This window comes from Podarcis tiliguerta, assembly GCF_965153285.1.
Source record: "Podarcis tiliguerta genome assembly, chromosome: 10".
Taxonomy (NCBI): domain Eukaryota; kingdom Metazoa; phylum Chordata; class Lepidosauria; order Squamata; family Lacertidae; genus Podarcis; species Podarcis tiliguerta.
This window is the reverse complement of record NC_139543.1, coordinates 1,917,802-1,935,749: the sequence shown is the minus strand read 5'-3', so window position 1 is coordinate 1,935,749 and position 17,948 is coordinate 1,917,802. Positions and strand designations below refer to the sequence as shown.

The 17,948-nt window shown below is 46.3% G+C and overlaps 1 protein-coding gene across 4 annotated transcripts; it reads right to left on the bottom strand.

The window, feature by feature from the left end:
• Window positions 1–83: 83 nt before the first annotated feature.
• OPTN (optineurin) lies at window positions 84–16,111 on the bottom strand. 4 transcript variants are annotated; one of them, XM_083399721.1, is made up of 14 exons: window positions 15,642–16,111; window positions 14,767–14,943; window positions 13,424–13,626; window positions 12,313–12,477; window positions 11,968–12,044; window positions 11,679–11,813; window positions 10,094–10,175; window positions 9,254–9,369; window positions 8,953–9,105; window positions 8,254–8,347; window positions 7,378–7,536; window positions 6,058–6,188; window positions 5,775–5,848; window positions 84–1,249 (listed from the first exon to the last, which is right to left on the bottom strand). In XM_083399721.1, the coding sequence occupies exons 1-14, from the start codon at window positions 15,964–15,966 to the stop codon at window positions 1,125–1,127; spliced, it is 2,016 nt and encodes a 671-aa protein (XP_083255847.1). In that variant the 5' UTR covers window positions 15,967–16,111; the 3' UTR covers window positions 84–1,124. The 4 variants fall into 4 exon arrangements, with proteins under 4 accessions (XP_083255847.1, XP_083255849.1, XP_083255848.1 ...); XM_083399723.1 differs by having other exon boundaries at window positions 5,799–5,848; window positions 15,642–15,754; XM_083399722.1 differs by having other exon boundaries at window positions 14,767–14,934; window positions 15,642–15,719.
• Window positions 16,112–17,948: the final 1,837 nt, after the last annotated feature.

Genomic DNA, 17,948 nt, shown 5'->3' with positions numbered 1-17,948 from the left:
AAACCTGCTCTGACTCTTCAGAGTCTCTTGCATCAATGTTCCTGCTGGCAAATGTAATGGAAAAAACCCCCACACAAACCAGGTTTTGCAACGTAATTTTATTTTTTGATGGATCGCTGTTAATTATGAGAACTAATTGAGTATCTCTTCTTCAAGCATAAAATTGCCTCTTTTTCAAAGTTAGGTGAATTTAAAAAAAACATTTATTTTTATATTAAACCAGGTTTATCAACATACCAACATGACAATGTTTTTAGGACCAATTGATCTTGGTCTATAGTTTAAAAGAGCAATTGTATCATTAAGGTGCCTTTGGAGGGACTACAGGATTTCCTCTTCAAGTATTCAGTTACTAAAATATACTGTATTATTAAACCCACAATTTAGTTTCCCCCGAATAGAATTAAGTGAAACAGCAAATGAAGTCAGATGCACTTTTGCCTCCTTGATATTTCCTATCACAGTTCTCAATTCCATTCCAAAGCTACGCAGGCCTTTATCCTCTTGAAAAGTGCTGGGCATGTGCTCCTAGGGGCCAGACCAAGAACAGCCACATTTGAGCATGTAGCAAGCATGAGTTTTATAAATGGGACCTTCATAGCCTCTGAACTAAAGAACCAAGTTCTCTAAACCCACCACTTTCATCCACATTCTGTATGTATATAAGCACAGATATGTATAGGCAGAGAACATGGACTCTCATGAAGCACCTGAGCTCATGCAGGCAGACAAACAGCTGCATAGGCTCAGTTGCACTTGCAGATGCCCCAAAGACTGCTAAAATGGGCACACACACATGTTCACGCACATACATAAATGCACAACCTTTCGATTCTCAAACAATAACACTACCCAAAGGAGTTTATATTCTACCTCTTATAAATATTTTAGTTCAAATAATCATTACGGTGTTGGCATCCTCAGCTTTAGCCAGCTTAGAAAAAAAGAGGCTAACTGGCTTTTTAAAGGGGGAAACCATTTCCCACACAAGACATAAAATGAAAACCTAAAAATTCCTGTTGAAATAAATAGAAAAAAGACTATTAAATTTCAAAAATCAGGCTAAGGACATATTCTGTTTAAAAAGTGCATTTCTCATCTTTGAGAATTGTTGAGACCAGTGCTTAGATGATACAGTCCATGACATGAATCTGAAGTGTGTCCATATCAGGAAGAATCATTCCACACTTTGGACAAGAATGTATTTGGACACTCCTTTGCTGCTGCTGCCAAACCCGATCTTCTGTTCCTGCAGAGACAAATTTCATTTTTGAGAATGAAAGGAAGAGATATAATATTAACAAACATCAAGATGGTCAGGTCCTCTTGTTGAAAAGTCAGTGTTGCTCATCTTTTTGCACTCGTGGGCACATAGGGAATTTTGAGAGACAGCTGTGGGCACCAACCCCTCAGGTAACTTTTCTCCTCTCTCCCGCAAGTCACCTCCACAGAAAGAATGAGAGAACACACACACTTTGCTTTTTCCCACTGGGTCTCAGTAAAAGTCAGATCCAATAGAATTGAAATGGATCCTCTTGAACTTGCATGATTTTACATCATATCTCCCCCGCCAAAAAAAACTACCACAATAACAGTGACCTATGGCATGAGTCCTCATGATTCCCCCCGCCCCCCATGACAATAAAGCAACCAACAAATTGCAGAATACATTTGTAGATAAATAAGTGGGTTCACAGGCGGATTTCAAAGCCAATCCCTATGCCCTTGGAGTTCTGGAGACAGTTGCTAAGAGAAAATGTGGGCCATCTAACAACTGCAGCTCCCTTAACAAACTACAGTTCCCAGGATCCTTGGGGGGGAGGGAGCCCATAACTGCTTGGAGTTATATGATGCTACTTTAAATGCATAGTGCAGATGGGACTCAAATGCTGTACCATACAAAAGTCCTTGCGTATGTATTTTGAAGCCACACAGGCCAGGAGTAGATTTATCTCTTAAACCGGGCTTCCTCAAACTCGGCCCTCCAGATGTTTTGAGACTACAATTCCCATCATCCCTGACCACTGGTCCTGCTAGCTAGGGATCATGGGAGTTGTAGGCCAAAAAACATCTGGAGGGCCGAGGTTAAGGAAGCTTGTCTTAAACTGTTGTGTGAGAACTGGACTTATAGGAATCTCAACAGATATGCGACACGAGGAACTATTTTTTGGATGTGTCTAATAATCCACATGGTAGTCCTCTGACCTACCATGCAAGGTAGTCCTCTGACCTCCTGCAAGGAGCATAGTCAGTGAGCAATTACAGTCTATCCACAGCTGCTGGAATAGATAGGTTTGCAAAAAGTAAGTTCTGATGGCAAAAATCTGAGGGTGCCAATCAATTGAGTTTTACTCAGAGGTTATCCACTGAAGTTAATGAACCTAAATAATTAATAATAATAATAATATATTATTTATACCCCACCCATCTGGCTGGGTTTCCCCAGCCACTCTGGGCAGCTTCCAACAGAATATTAAAATACAATAGTCTATTAAACATTAAAAACTTCCCTAAACAAAGCTGCCTTCAGATGTCTTCTAAAAGCCTGGTAGTTTTCCCCCTCTTTGACATCTAGTGGGAGGGCGTTCCACAGGGCGGGAGCCACTACCAAAACGGCCCTCTGCCTGGTTCCCTGTAACTTGGCTTCTCGCAGTGAGGGAACCGTCAGAAGGCCCTCAGTGCTGGACCTCAGTGTCCGGGCAGAACGATGGGGGTGGAGACGCTCCTTCAGATATACTGGACCGAGGCCGTTTAGGGCTTTAAAGGTCAACACCAGCACTTTGAATTGTACTCAGAAACGTACTGGGAGCCAATGTAGATCTTTCAAGACCGGTGATATGTGGTCTTGGCGGACGCTCCCAGTCACCAATTTAGCTGCTGCATTCTGGATTAATTGCAGTTTCCGGGTCACCTTCAAAGGTAGCCCCACGTAGAGCGCATTGCAGTAGTGCAAGCGGGAGATAACCAGAGCATGCACCGCTCTGGTGAGACAGTCCGCGGGCAGGTAGGGTCTTAACCTGAGTACAAGGTGGAGCTGGTAGACAGCTGCCCTGGAAACAGAATTAACCTGTGCCTCCATGGACAACTGTGAGTCCAAAATGACTCCCAGGCTGCACACCTGGTCCTTCAGGGGCACAGTTACCCCATTCAGGACCAGGGAATCCCCCACACCCGCCCGCCCCCCGTCCCCCCCAAACAATACTTCTGTCTTGTCAGGATTCAACCTCAATCTGTTAGCCGCCATCCATTCTCCAACCGCCTCCAGGCACTCACACAGGACCTTCTCTGCCTTCACTGGTTCTGGTTTAAAGGAGAGGTAGAGCTGGGTGTCATCTGCATACTGATGAACACCCAGCCCAAACCCCCTGATGATCTCTCCCAGCGGCTGCATGTAGATGTTGAAAAGCATGGGGGAGAGGACAGAACCCTGAGGCACCCCACAAGTGAGAGCCCAAGGGTCTGAACACTCATCTCCCACCACCACTTTCTGAACACGGCCCAGGAGGAAGGAGTGGAACCACTATATAACAGTGCCCCCAGCTCCCAACCCCTCTAGATGGTCCAGAAGGAAGTTATGGTTGATGGTGTCAAAAGCTGCTGAAAGATCCAGCAGAACTAGGAAACAGCTCTCACCTTTGTCCCTAGCTCGCCGGAGATCATCAACCAGCGCGACCAAGGCAGTTTCAGTCCCATGATGAGGCCTGAATCCCGACTGGAAGGGATCCAAATGGTCCGCTTCTTCCAGGCGTGCCTGGAGTTGTTCAGCAAGCACTCGCTCAATCACCTTGCCCAAGAATGGTGGATTTGAGACTGGGCGATAGTTGGCCATATTGGCCGGGTCTAAATATGTTTTTTTAAGAAGCGCTTTAATGACCGCCTCTTTCAGCGGGTCTGGGAAGGCTCCCTCACAGAGGGACGCATTCACCACTCCGCAGATCCCACTGCCCAGCCCTTCCCAGCTCGCTTTTATCAGCCAGGAGAGGCAAGGATCAAGGAGACAGGTGGTCAGTTTCACTCGTCCAAGCAGCCTGTCCACATCCTCGGAGGTAACAGTTTGGAATTGATCCCATGTAACAAGACTAGACAGGACTCTAGCACTCTCCTGCCCTGGTCCTGCTCCCACGGTGGAGTCTACCTCCTTCTGAATCTGAGCGACTTTATCTGCAAAAAACTTTGCTAAAGCATTGCAGGAGATCTTGGGTCCCTACTAGGCTCTGGTGACTCAGGTGGTTCCGACAGATTGCGAACCACCTGAAAAAGTCTCCTGCTGCTGTTTTCTGCAGACGCAATAGAGGTGGTGAAGGCGGCCCTCTTTGCCATCGCCATTGCCACTTGGTAGGCTCGACGCTGAGCTCTAGCCCGTGTCCGGTCTGATTCAGAATGAGTTTTCCGCCACCGGCGCTCTAGCCGTCTCAATGATTGTTTCATCGCCCTCAGCTCCAGGTAAAATCACGGGGCTGTCTGGGTTCCATGCAATAGGAGAGGGTGCTTCGGAGCCAGACAGTCGATAGCCCTGGTTAACTCCGCATTCCAGCGGGCCACCAGGGAATCAGCTGAAAGGCCATCAACATAGGATAAAGCATCCCCTACCACTCTCTGGAAACCATTTGGATCCATTAAGTGGCGGGGGCGGACCATCCGAATCGGTCCCACCTCCCTGCAGAGGGGATGGGTCGCGGAGAAGTCCAGTTGTACCAGGAAGTGATCTGACCATGGCACTTCTTTAGTTTCACTTTTACTTAGTGTCAGATCTCCAACATCCATAAAGGTGAACACCAGGTCTAAGGCATGTCCGCGGCTATGAGTTGGGCCAGACTTATTCAGGGACAGCCCCATGGAGGTCATGCTTTCCACGAAGTCCCGAGCGGCCCCTTGTAAGGTCGTGTCGGCATGGATATTAAAATCCCCTGGGACAACCAAACTAGGTGTCTCCAGGAGAACATCCGCCACAACCTGAAGCAGCTCAGGCAGGGAATCTTTGGTGCAGCGGGGAGGTTGGTACACCAAAAGGAATCCTGTATTGCCCCTATTGCCCAACTTCCAAAACATGTGCTCAGAGAACTGGGTCTTCCCAATAGGATGCCTGATGCAAGCTAATGACTTCCTAAAAATCACTGCAACCCCCCCTCCCTACCCACAAGGCCTGGGTTGCTGTGCGTAAGAGAAACCTGGTGGACAAGCAGCAGCAAGGACAGGCCCATCTGCTTCATCCAACCAAGTCTCCTTCACACATGCCAGGTCAAGTCCTCCATCCATGATCAAGTCATGGATGGCAGTGGTCTTGTGAATCATTGACCTGGCATTGCACAGCAGCACCTTCAGGTCATGTGGGTCTCCCTTACTGATTCCAGTATCTGTCCGGTCAAGACCAGACCCAGAGGTAGGGATAGTCCTCAAATAGCAACTAAACCTGTCTCCTCGGTAATGAAATGGTCTGGTCACAGTCCTTTATTTCAATGGGTCTACTACTTGGAGTAATCCCTGGAAAAGACCCTGATGTTGGGAAAGATTGAGGGCACAAGGGTAAGGGGATGACAGAGGACCAGATGGTTGGACAGTGTTCTTGAAGCTACTAGTGTAAGTTTGACCAAACTGTGGGAGGCAGTGGAAGACAGGAGTGCCTGGCGTGCTCTGGTCCATGGGGTCACGAAGAGTCGGACACGACTAAACAACAACAACTTGGAGTAAAAGTTATTTGGATGCCACCCTGAGTTGGCTGTGTGAACCAAGAGCTGTGGTGTTGCAAGTTTCTCAGTTTGCCCTTTTAATTTTACCTCCTTGAGTAAAGTGAGACTGGCCTTGATCTGATGGGAGTCTGTGCCGAGTTTGCATTTCTGCCAGCATATTCCTAGAGAGAGAGAAAAAGAGATTGCTAATGCCTTGCCCTCATTTTCTATGGCTCCCCCCCCCCCCCCAAATCAGCATGGCAATGAAGAACTGAAAATGGAGAGAAAAGATGCAGCCCAATAAACTTATTTTTTTTAAAATAGTCCCACTGTTCTCTCCTCTCACAAAATATTGAAAACGTTTCAGTAGCTTCAGTGATCCATTTCTCACCTTCCGAGATCTTCATGGTCTTGCTTCTCTGTCAGCAAGTACGCTAGCTGGGCAGCCAATTGCTCCTTTTCCTCATGGATCTTCTCCCGTGCTGCTCGTTCAGCGTGGAAGTCAGAACAATAGAGCTCCATCTAATCAGGGAACAAACAGGAATAAAGATCACAACGTGCTTTAAAAAGAGATAAATGAGTCAATCTGAGTTAATATGCGGCCCTAATCCTGTTCCAAATCAAGGGTGGCTGTACTAGCTAAAGGATCCTGCCTCACCAAGCTTCCTCAGCCATCATCCGCCATGAACCACCATTGGCAGCAACAGCTGCAGGTATGTTCTATGCTTATGATAATATTTTATTCTCTTGCTAGTTGTGCATTTTATATTCGACTTCCTCTAGTAATGTTTTCTCTTGAAATCTTTTAAGATAATATTTTAGTTTCTTGTTAATTATGTAGCCTTGAATGTATACTTCTCTGTCTTCAGTATTGTTTTATTTGATCCTTTAGGTTGTAAACTGGTTTGAGACTTTTTTCTTAAAAAATAAAGCAGTATAGAAATGAAAATTAACAACAGCAACAACTCATTTCTTTACACAATCAAGACTTCAGAATTTGGATTACAATCATAGCCGAAAGACTGAATAATCTTAGCACTAATCAGTTGGATTTATTAAAAAGCAGAAAATTGCAATCAACATCAAATGCCTAATTAATTGCATAAAAATATTACAGTCAAACCAAGAACAATAAGCAGTTATTTTCCCCAACGTGTAAAAAGCTTTTGACCATGTAAAATGGTATTTCTTATATAATACTCTTGAATCATTGCCTTGATAAGCATAATACAGGATCACAGTTTAAAAACTGGATTACTTTAATGTAGTACAAACCCTCAAACAACAGTCTATGTAAATGGCTCACTCTCCTCCCAATTTAATTTACAAAGTGATATACGCCAAGGGTGTCCATCCTTATGTACTGAATTATTTTGTTAAGTGGCACACATACATACATGCATATGAGTAATATCTAAAGTTTCTAAGATCAATTCTTGTTTGCCTGTTATAATAAATAAAACTTTTTAAAGGGAAAAAAATAAATAATAATAATTTTATTATTTATACCCTGCCCATCTGGCTAGGTTTCCCCAGCCACTCTGGGCAGCTTACAAAATAAACGGATTATCTTCAATGTTAGTCATACTTAAGAGTAGACCCGCTCAAATGAATGGGCTCAAGTATTTTAAGTCAATTGATTTCATTCTCTCTGCTTAAGAGTGGAGCAGGATTTCACCCAACCACCACACGACAGGTGTCCTTACCATACCTGAGCTCGGAGGATAGCCACAGTTTCCAGTTCTTCCTCCTGCCTGGCAATGGTCTGCTTCATTTCATCTATCTGGAACTGTTTGGCAGCTAGGGCTTCCTCTGCCATATCCAGTCTGTGAATGAGTTCCTCAGCTGTAGCCTTATTGACCCTTTCAGCCTGCAGCAGGTTTAATCAGGGCGGGGAACACAGTGCAATCAGAAACATCTTATGGCTTCTGGTGGCCTGGCAGTCTAAACCCGTGAATGAGCTGCATCGCAGTGCAAGCAGCTGCTCCCAATGCAAAAATCAGGAGGGGAAAACACTGTGGTCACAGCTTGGTTATGTGGGGCTCCGCATCCAGTTCTACTTCCCCTGATTGGAAAACGATGTACTAAAGAATGGCTCCACCACTGTTGCAGGTGAAGGAGACCATGATCTCTCCTTAGGATACCATCATCCTAAGTGCCGTCATCCCTCCCCATTTTCTGCTCCCATACCAATAAATACTCTAAAGCATAAATGCACATGTCATAACCTTCCTCTCCCACAGTTATCTTTTATCAATTACACTTCTTCTTTAGTCTTCTTTCTTTTTTCTCTTCTACACTACTTAAATCAGGGAAGTCTTTATTAATGCTGTGCTAAACCTCAGTACTGTCTAATGTTGCTGTTTTTAGTCATTTTTGCTGCTGCATTTTATTATTAAGAATACAAATGGAAGAAAGCACTTTGCGCAACACAGCTGGAACCAAGCAGAGCAACTGGGAGATATGGGCACCTCCTGCGTGTTCTGACCCTATTGAACCCCGAAGGAACTTTCACAAAGGGGGTGGAAATGCTGTTCATTCCACTTCCTTACATAGCACTGGGACTATTCTTTAGAGCAAGGCTTACCTCTTTGTCTTTTAGTTCTTCAACTGTCTGCTTTGCTTTGGTCAGTTCAGGTACAAGCTTGCTATAAGCATCCTGCAATGTGTTAAATTTCTGTCTGTTGGAAGACAAGTACATATGAAAATAAGCAATTTTAGGAAGAAAGGCTTATTTGATGACTTTCTGCTTTGTTCACTTGTGTCATTCAATGATTTCACAGTTCCTCAATAAAACAGAGATAATTTCTCGGTGTATTAAATTTCAACAACAAAATACATGTAGACTGTGTGGCAGCCTTAGGACCCTTTCACATATTGCACTTCAACAAACCGGGGCTTGTCACATAATGTACACCAGGACAGGGATCTACAGCAAATCCTCTGACAAGTGTATCATTTTATCATATTCACATTTTCTCTACATATATTGGGGGAGAGGGGAGAGACTGAATGTATACTTGTAAAATGCAATGCAAGAAGAGGCCCTATACCTTTTCTTCAAACAAGGAATAACCAAGGTAGGGCAATTTCAGTTGGAAACCTAATCAGCACCACGGGTTTCCCTAAAGAGAAGGATTTTTTTGGGGGGGGGGTCAGATTCTTCTTTGCAAGCTCAGTTTAGCAGATCAGCAGTGACAATCATGGAGGCGGAAATAGAAGGCGTGCATCGCAGCCACATTTCGAGTCTCACTTTCTCACCACCTGCTCCTGAGCCCATACTCACTGCTCTTCGTTTGCTCTGGCTTCCTCCAGCTTGATTTCTGACTGCATGCTCTCCACTTGAAGCTCCAGCTTCTTAATGGTGTACAGCAGCTGCTGCTTCTCATCTAAGTCTCCAGCACTTTCACCATGTTGCTGTCTCTCAAGAGCCTGGCACCTGGGAAGGAGATCATGGGGGACTTCACCAAGGAGTGAATGGAGGGAGAGAAATGCTCTGCCAGAAACTGGTTGCACCCCTTGAGGGATGTTCTGCCTCAAGAAAATATAAAGGCCTGTTCTGATATGTAATTCAACAGCACTCTTACTTCTCTTGCAGCTTCTTCTGGATTATCTCAGCATCTTTTAATTTAGCATGTGTCTCCTGAAGTTCTTTGAACAGGGCAGACACTTGTAGGTTTAGAGTCTCTACTTCATCACCCACCTGCAAGAAACACGCAAAACCACCTAAAAACACAGGTTGAGTCCATACACTTACTGCAGACTGAATTAACAATACAGCCCTGCTATTATGCTTCTAGTTTTTTGCATAATTAGTCAGAAAGGCATGTCACTAGTAGCAGATTTGAGTTTAAATATTCTGAATATACACATAAGAAAGAGCCTCTTGTCTGCAGCAGAGGCAAGATAGGCACAAGAGCCATTTCTATAATGGGGCAAGCAGCTTCTGCAAAACCAATTTGCATTCCCAACTGTTTCTACCAAGCAAACAATTGTTCCTAGCTTGAGGGAAGATGAATCTCTTTGAGGAAGCCACACAGACCCTGAGCTGCAAGGCGTCCACACCGACTCCCCTGACCTCCCTCATTTGGTGTCTACATGGGTACGGTCAAACCATTGGTGAAATATAGGTGGTGTCACCTCCAGTTCAATGAGGCCGTGGAACTCTGCCTGTCAAGTTTCCCAGAGGCAAGTTTACAGCATCACCCAGAATGTGTGAGATATTCTGAGACCCAATGGTCCAGATCAGCATTTGCATTAGTGGGCAGCTGCGTGCAAATGAAGGCATGAGAAACTTTCGAAAGTTCACTCAGCCCATTGGGTGACGAGCCTTCTAGAGCCCATCCGTAGGAAGGACAAGTCTACCCAAAAGCTATCAACAAACAAGCATGACTGGCATGGTGCATTAATAGATGAGCCACACTTACGCTTTCTGCTCTCTCTTTTACTTCCTCCTCCTCAGGTTCCATCTGAGTGCCTTTCTCTGCAGTTTTATTTTCTAAGAGAAGTCTGTAACACAAGAATCCAATCCCAATTTAAACATATTAGTATGTAAGTCATATTGCTATAGATTTGATGGGAAAGGTCATGAGAACATGTGACAGTCCAGAAGCCCTTCTCCACTCCTAAAGCAAGTGGGATTCATTGTGGAATCTGTTCACTGTCAACACAAGAATACAAGATTGCTGCATTTGGGGGAATGTGTAGGTAGCACAGGTCAAAACCTACAGGGCATTCTCTCTTGCAGAGTAGAACAAACAGTTGCCAGTGAACTAAGAGGAATACAGTGGTACCTCTGGATGCGAACGGGATCTGTTCCGGAGCCCTGTTCGCGTCCTGAAGCGTCATTTTGAGCATCTGCGTGAGTGGTGGAACTCGGAAGTAACGCGCTCCGTTACTTCCGGGTTGCCGCAGAGCGTAACCTGAAAACACTCAACCTGAAGCACATTTAACCTGAGGTATGACTGTAATTGTTTTTTCATGCTACTAAAACATTTAAAAGGTGTTTTATATATATATATAAAGATTGTAAGTAGTATAATATATAAAAATTGTAAGATTGTAAGTAGTATAATGGGGGACGCGGGAGGCGCGGTGGTCCAAACCACTGAGCCTCTTGGGCTTGCTGATCAGAAGGTCGGCGGTTCAAATCCCTGCGACGGGGTGAGCTCCCGTTGCTCAGTCCCTGCTCCAGCCAACCTAGCTGTTCAAAAGCACAATGTGCAAGTAGATAAATAGGTACCGCTCTGGCGGGAAGGTAAACAGCATTTCCGTGTGCTGCTCTGGTTTCGCCAGAAGCGGCTTAGTCATACTGGCCACATGACCCGGAAAAACTGGCTGCGGACAAACGTTGGCTCCCTTGGCCAGTAAAGCGAGATGAGCGCCGCAACCCCAGAGTCGTTCGCGACTGGACTTAACTGTCAGGGGTCCTTTACCTTTACCTTTTAAAGTAGTATAATGGTTAGAGTTTTGGAGTAGGACCTGGGAGACCAGGGTTCAAATCCCCACTCAGCCTTCATGAAACTCACTGGGTGACCTTGGGCCAGCCACTGCCTCTCAGCCTAACCTACTCCACAGGGTTGTTGTGGAGATTAAATGAGGAGGGGGAGAACCATGAGCTCCTTGGAGAAAAAGGCAGGATATAAATGCCATAAATATAAATATTAAAGTCTCTAACACTTTAGATGCAACTTAGGTTATTAGGGGCTTACAAAAACAGCATTAATTGCCTTACAGTATAGCTGAACAGATGACAGGGTCAACATGTGTGAAATGCTTAGGGGAAACACTCAGCATTACGATTTTAAGTTCAGGACTTAACAGCCTTGTTTGAGATCATATCTATACATCAAAACACTGAAAATGGATTGTATTCAACGGTAACAGTGCTTAGACCCATTGAAAATAATGGACATGACCACCTGAGGTCCATTAACTTCAATAGGTCTCCTCTGAGTATGACTAATGTCATTATTGTCAATCCAATAATTATAAACTATAGATGGTTGCCACCTTTCCCTCTGCTCCTGGAGCTCCTTTTCCAAGGCTTCTCTCTTCTGGGTCTCGCTCCTGAGGCAATGAAGAAGCTGGCTGACAGTCAACTCTTCGGTTTCCAACTTTTTTTTTGCTTCATCCAGAGATCTGCTCCTGTTTTCACAAAATAGAAGAGAGCAGAGCACAGCAGTAGCTGGAGTGCTGCACTTCACTCTTCTTCTTTTAAATTCCTTTCTCTAACAGAAGACTAGGAAGGGTACCACAAATCAAAATCTAGCATTAGGAGCAGCCCAGGAATTCTACTTACCCATAGGCAGCTGCATCCCTCGTTGTTTTGCCACGAAGGTCTTGAATTTCTTTCACACCTCCGTTTAATTCTCCTTCCTGTGGAAAATTGGAAGGGGAGAACATGACAACTCCGAATCTGACATGTTGCAGTTATGTGATGCATTGCATTAATCTCCCTCCAACATCAGTGGGCTGACTTCCCACATTTTGAAATAATGAACATTACCACCAGAAGTCGGGGGGGGGGGGCACATCATAAGACTATGAAGCCCAGAGATTACCCAACTGCACAACTGCTTCCAGACCAACCGACAGCACCTGCCATGCATTTTTTTCTCTGGGAGAAGAGACAGCTCTTGCTTACGTGCATCCTGATCTCCACAAATGAGTCATCAGTTCCAATGTTGAGTTTAAGCTGCAGCTCTGAAATGATGGCAACCAGATCGGCCTTCTCAGCCTGCAGCTTCACCACTTGCATCCTCAGCTGCTCTAGCTCCTGGGCCATCTCCTTTTGGGAAACCGTGCATCCCTAGAAGCGGTTTAGACGGAGAGGGTGAGAGAAGCCAGGAGATACAGAAGGAGAGTGTGAAGGACGTGCCACATATTAACTAGGCCCTTTTAAAATGTGGTTCTTTTTTGGGGGGGTTGTTATTGGGTTGTTGTTTTTCTTTTGATTATATATATTGTGGTTTTATATTTTGATTTTGTTCTGTGAGCTGCCCTGAGACCACTGGGTATAGGGCAGTATATAAATGCAATAAATAATAACAACAAGAATAACTGGACATTGAGTTCATGTAAGCCCAAGCTCTCTGCCCCTGCCACCTTATTTATTTGTATTAAAATTTCTATTCCAGCCATCTAGTGCCTATGTATTTATCTTCCCCTTTTATAATACTGCAGATTGTAAATCTTATTTTTTTATTCCTTTGATCTGTTTTAAACTTTTGGCATATACAGTTGTACCTTGGTTCTCAAATGCCTTGGTGCTCGTACGTTTTGGCTCCTGAACACTAAAAACCTGGAAGTAAGTGTTCCAGTTTACGACTTTTTTTCAGAAGCTGAACGTCCGACGCAGCTTCCAGTTGAGTGCAGGAAGCTCCTGCAGCCAATTGGAAGCTGCGCCTTGGCTTCTGAATGTTTCAGAAGTCAAACAGACTTCCAGAACGGATTACGTTCAAGAACCAAGGTACAACTGTGTGTATATATATATATATATGTGTGTGTGTGTGTGTGTGTGTCTACACACACAAAACAAAACTGCAAGTCATTTCGAAGCATTTTATGTAGTTAGTGACAAATCAATGTAATAAAGAATATGAACTGCACTTACAACTGCAGCCTTGGACAGTTAGCTATTCACAGTGTCTCTGCTGCTGTTGTTGTTTGTCCGGCAATAAAAAAAAGTTTCTCTAGCTGTGCCAGTTTTTATAGCTGTGCCCCATGCATGCACACACGATCATAGTTTTATTTACCTTTGTGGACCTTTCCTCTCTCTCTTCCAGAGTCTGGAGTTGCTCTTTCAGGGCTTCATTCTCTACACATTTGGTTGCCAAGCACTGCCTGGCTTCCTTGAATTTAGTTTCATAGAACTCCCGCTCTTCTTTCAGCTTCTCTCTCCATGTGGAAAGCTCCTCAAAGCGATCCTTCATAGCTTGATTACGCTGCCTCATGGCTTCTGTTGGGACATGCCAAAATAGTGCATTAGCATGTATCAATATACTCCAGCTACTCTCCCTCCCCAAATCTGAACCTGGATATAGGCAAAATTCACTGAAGAGGGCTGGGCTCGCCCGAGACACTTTGCCACCTGAGGCAAAACACAAACGGGCTCCCCCTCTCCCCCCCAGGGAAGCAGGAGAGGGTGAACAAGTGGGGAATGAAGCTCTACGTCAGGATCTGCTGCCCCTGTGGATCCTGCCACCTGATGTGGTTGCCTCACCACACCTAATGGGCCCTGGAAAGTTTCATGGATGAAACTGCACTTTTTGCAGTGCTGCCTGGCCCACTAGGGCGAAAGGGGCACTGCTCTGCCAACCTCAGACTGCCTTTGGCCAGCCCCATCTGCCTGCTTTCTTACTTACAACCTATCCGGGGGGTGGCACTGCCTGTTAGCTCCTACCTTGAGTCTCAGTGATGGCTTTGTAGAACTCAGCAGGTGGGGAGGACAACTAGAATTGGGAAAGAGAGTGCCTCTGAGCACTCACGCACAGTGCTTTGCTAGTGAGTAACTACAGCTGACGGTCTTAGCATCAAGAACTAAGGGAACACAGACTCATAAGCTAAGACCCCCTAGATCCTTTTCACATGTACAACTAGCAAGTCAAGTGTCCCCCATCTTCCTGCCTAAGTGTAGAACCTTACACCTGACCCTACTGAAAGACCTTTGGCCCAGTTCTCCAACCCCAATTCTGTCTTCTGCAGCACTGGCTACCCCTCCCAGTTTGGTGTCATCTGCAAATTTGATGAGCGCCCCCTCAATACCACCATCTAAGTCATTTATAAAGATGGGCTGTTTGTGAGGTGGGAAGAAAGCACGTTGTTCAGGCCACCTTAAGTCCCAGATATATTAACATTCATACCATGCACCTCTCCAGTTATGCCACCATAGAAGCAGGCAGTCTCCACTGACTAGACCCAGATCTGCTTAGCTTCACCGAAGTAGCTGCCTCACGTACCTCCTGCCCCAAGCTGAGCACTCAGCACTCAGTCAGAGGGCAACTGGCTCAAGCAAGCCGAGCATTCAAGGCCAAACAAGTTTACTTCAAGGCCATCTCCGTGAAGCCATGTGGAAGTGCATGCAATGTCAATTGTTCACCTTTAAGCTCATTGTTCTCGGTAATGAGCTCTTTCATCTGCTGGACCATCTCCTCAACCGTGGATGTGCCAAGGGGGGGAGGTGGCACACTTGGATGCCCATTTTCCACCTCGGTCTTGCTACACCGCCCATTATCAGCAAGACAATTTAATGGCTTCTTGGACATTGCTACAGTTACTTTGCAGAGAAAGAAAAGATAGATAATTATAATCATAATACACCTTCCATTGGGCTGTGGTTTATATACACGAGGAGTTTTTTGGGCTATGAAATTTTGATGAATGAAAACATTGTACTAATTAGTAGACATAGTTCTCATCAGCCCTTCTGTAGACATTGGTCAGAACGATGTTGAGAAGTTTCTGGACAGGTGTGCCAAGGGGAGGGGGGCAGAGCAGGATCACACCATGCCCACCAAGGCAGGTACTGGATGTTAGTGAGAAAGGGCTGCATACTGGGTGTTTTTTTGACTGCAGCTGGGAGCCCTGATGGGCGCAGGCTTCACAACTGCAGGGAAGATTTCTCATTAACGTTGTACACCCAGCCACCGGAGAGGCACAGCCGGCGATGGAGTGTGCCTCCGGGGGTAACCACTGCTAGCAGCACCAAAGCCTGGCGACAAGACCCCCCTCCGCTCGGCGCCAGCGGGGCTGCAGGAGGGGCCAAGGGCGGCTCTGTCTGGGGTTTCCTCCGGAGCCTTTTCTTCTCCTGAAGTTCTCCCGCATCTGCGCCCCCGCCCGACCCCCCAATGCCCTCCCGGCCGCGTCACGGCTGCGCCTCCTGGCCCGCTCCCCTCGCGCCCCGTCTCCCCGCCGGACCCGCCCTGGGCCCGCCTCTCCCCGCGCCGCGGCAGGCTCTGCCCGGGCCCCCCTCACCAGGCCGCGGCCCCGCAGCTCCTCTGGCCCGAGTTCCGCAGCTGGCGGCGCTCCTCCTCCTCGGGCGGCGACGCGGAAGAGGCGGCGGGAGGCGCTGGGCGGGAGGCCGGCCTTGCCCTTCGGGCCGGTCAGCTGACGGAAGCGGCGGCTCCTCGCTCCGGCGCCTGTCGGGCCCTTCTCCTCCGCGCCCCGCGCGTCGCAGCGCCCCGAGGCGGCTCCGTTTCCAGGCCCCGCGGGCGCCGGGGCTCCGGGCCGCGATCTTCCTTCCCCGGAACTGGCCGCATTTTGCCCGCCAAGCGCGCCCCCTCGGCGCCCCGCTCTCCATCCCTAGCTCTCGACTGAGGGGGAGTCGGGCTGTTTAAAGAGTCCGGGGAAGTGACGCGACCCCCGAGCCAAGGAGCTAGGGAGGGCTTTTTAAAAATGCTTAAAGCTTTATGATGTGTTTCTATATGTTGGCATCCGCCCAGAGTGGCTGGAGCAGCCAAGTCCGAGGGAGGAGGATCCTGGCCTCCCGGGGAGCAGGGCTGCGCCGCCCAGACACCTTGAGGTCCTTGGAAGGGATACAAATGCGGATCATAAACGGGCCAAGGGGCCCTGTAAGTTGAGCACTCTGCAAAGCAATAGGCACCTCTTCAGCCTCTGATGATGCCCAGAGCAGGGGGAAGATGAGAAAAAGTTGTTGTTTAGTCCTGTCAGACTCTTCATGACCCCAACTAAGCCTGTTTGGTCTCTCTTCTTATGGGTCCTGCCTTCCTTCAAGCCTTTGCAATGCAAAACTCTCCGTTTTCCTCTTGAGGTTATGCAGCCATTTCTCTGGTGGCTTCTGCGATTTCAGCAGGCATCGCTCCATTGTCAAGCCTACATTTTAAACAGTAAAAACATGCTGTTAAAAAAGAAATCAGAAACTAATTTTGTGGCAAGTGTTTCATCCAACATCATGCGACATGCAGCCCCAGCCGGAAGGCACGACTAGCTTTATACTTGGGCAGACTTAGCTCTGCATGTGTCTTGGCCTCCACCAACCGTGTTTTGGACCACAACGCCCATCCGTCTCGGCCACTAGTCCATAACACTGGATGGAGGGCACCAGTGTGTGTGATTATCAGCTCTGTTCTTCTATTAAAATGGAACAATCTGTTAGGAATTGTATAACATGGAGGATGTTTCCTTGCTGCAAACTGAATGTCTTCCAGCTTACACAATTCCTTCCAGCTCTGCAGTGCTGTGATTCTTTGTTTGAGACAGGGAGCTGTCACACACTTTTTGGGAGCCTTTACTTAAGGCCATTATTTATCTCAGCTGCAGTCTTCCTCTGCTACTTCTAGTTTTTGGTCCAGTGCCATGACCTCAAATCGTCAACATCAGTGCTGCAGTAAATTGCAAATTAGTTTTAACAATTTCTGAGAAATGCATTGCTTTTCTAGCAGCCTATATAAAGAGCAGATAGGAAACTGCAGAGAAACGGGCACAGTTAAATATCTTTGTCTTCTTGCCAAGACAAGAGTATGCTATGCATTCAGACTGTCTGAGCTTTTCTCCCAAGCAGCAGGGAACCTAAAGCACCATGAAGAGCTGACCTTTCCAAATTTAAATATAATTTTGAAAGTTGGGTGCTTTCCCCAGCAGTATCACAGAATGAATGTCACCACATCATATGGAGTGGTAGCATAATTAATGCATTTTTAAAAATCATTGTCAACTGCTGTTCAGCTAGTGGAATGAGCTAGGACCTATTCTTTGGTTTTTAAAGGACAAGTCTAAATGTTAGGATTTTTTTAAAAAAAGATATATCTGTTCATTGACCATGGGGAAGGACCATAGCTCAGAATCCCAAGACTGGCATAAGCACAAAAACACTTTAGGGGGGAGAATCTGGGAGCGGGGACAGGACTCAAAAACAGCCTGGTGATGGCTGAGCATGCTGAGTGCTAATGGAATGCTGAATGAATGTTGGGGATGGCAATGAGCCACAAGGAAGAGGAAAAAGACTGGAGAAAGGTGTGGTTCTTGGGCCAGAATCTTGAATAGGGTCACTTCCAAACTAGCCTGTTTATTGAGGATTCATCCTGATATATTTACACAAAGTTTGTGGGAAGGTTCAAAAATGCTGGCTGTTTATTGAGCATTCCTTCCTAATAATTTGTTATTCTACTTTAAACTCTGCAATCTCAATTTGCCAAGATGTGATTGAATCCCACCTGCCAAATAACACCAGTCTGGAAATGCCTGATGAGCACTTCAGCTGCAGCATTTTCCTGCAGGGCACTGTGCTTTCCCATTTATTTTTGCCTAGAAGAATAGACACTG

Coding starts and splice junctions, on each gene's coding strand:
- OPTN (XM_083399721.1), bottom strand. CDS start 15,966: ATGGAGAGCGGGGCGCCGAGGGGGCGCGCTTGGCGGGCAAAATGCGGC. Junction 8,348..8,952: donor GCCAGAGCAAACGAAGAGCA/GTGAGTATGGGC, acceptor GTCTTCCAACAG/ACAGAAATTTAACACATTGC. Junction 7,537..8,253: donor AAGAACTAAAAGACAAAGAG/GTAAGCCTTGCT, acceptor AACCTGCTGCAG/GCTGAAAGGGTCAATAAGGC.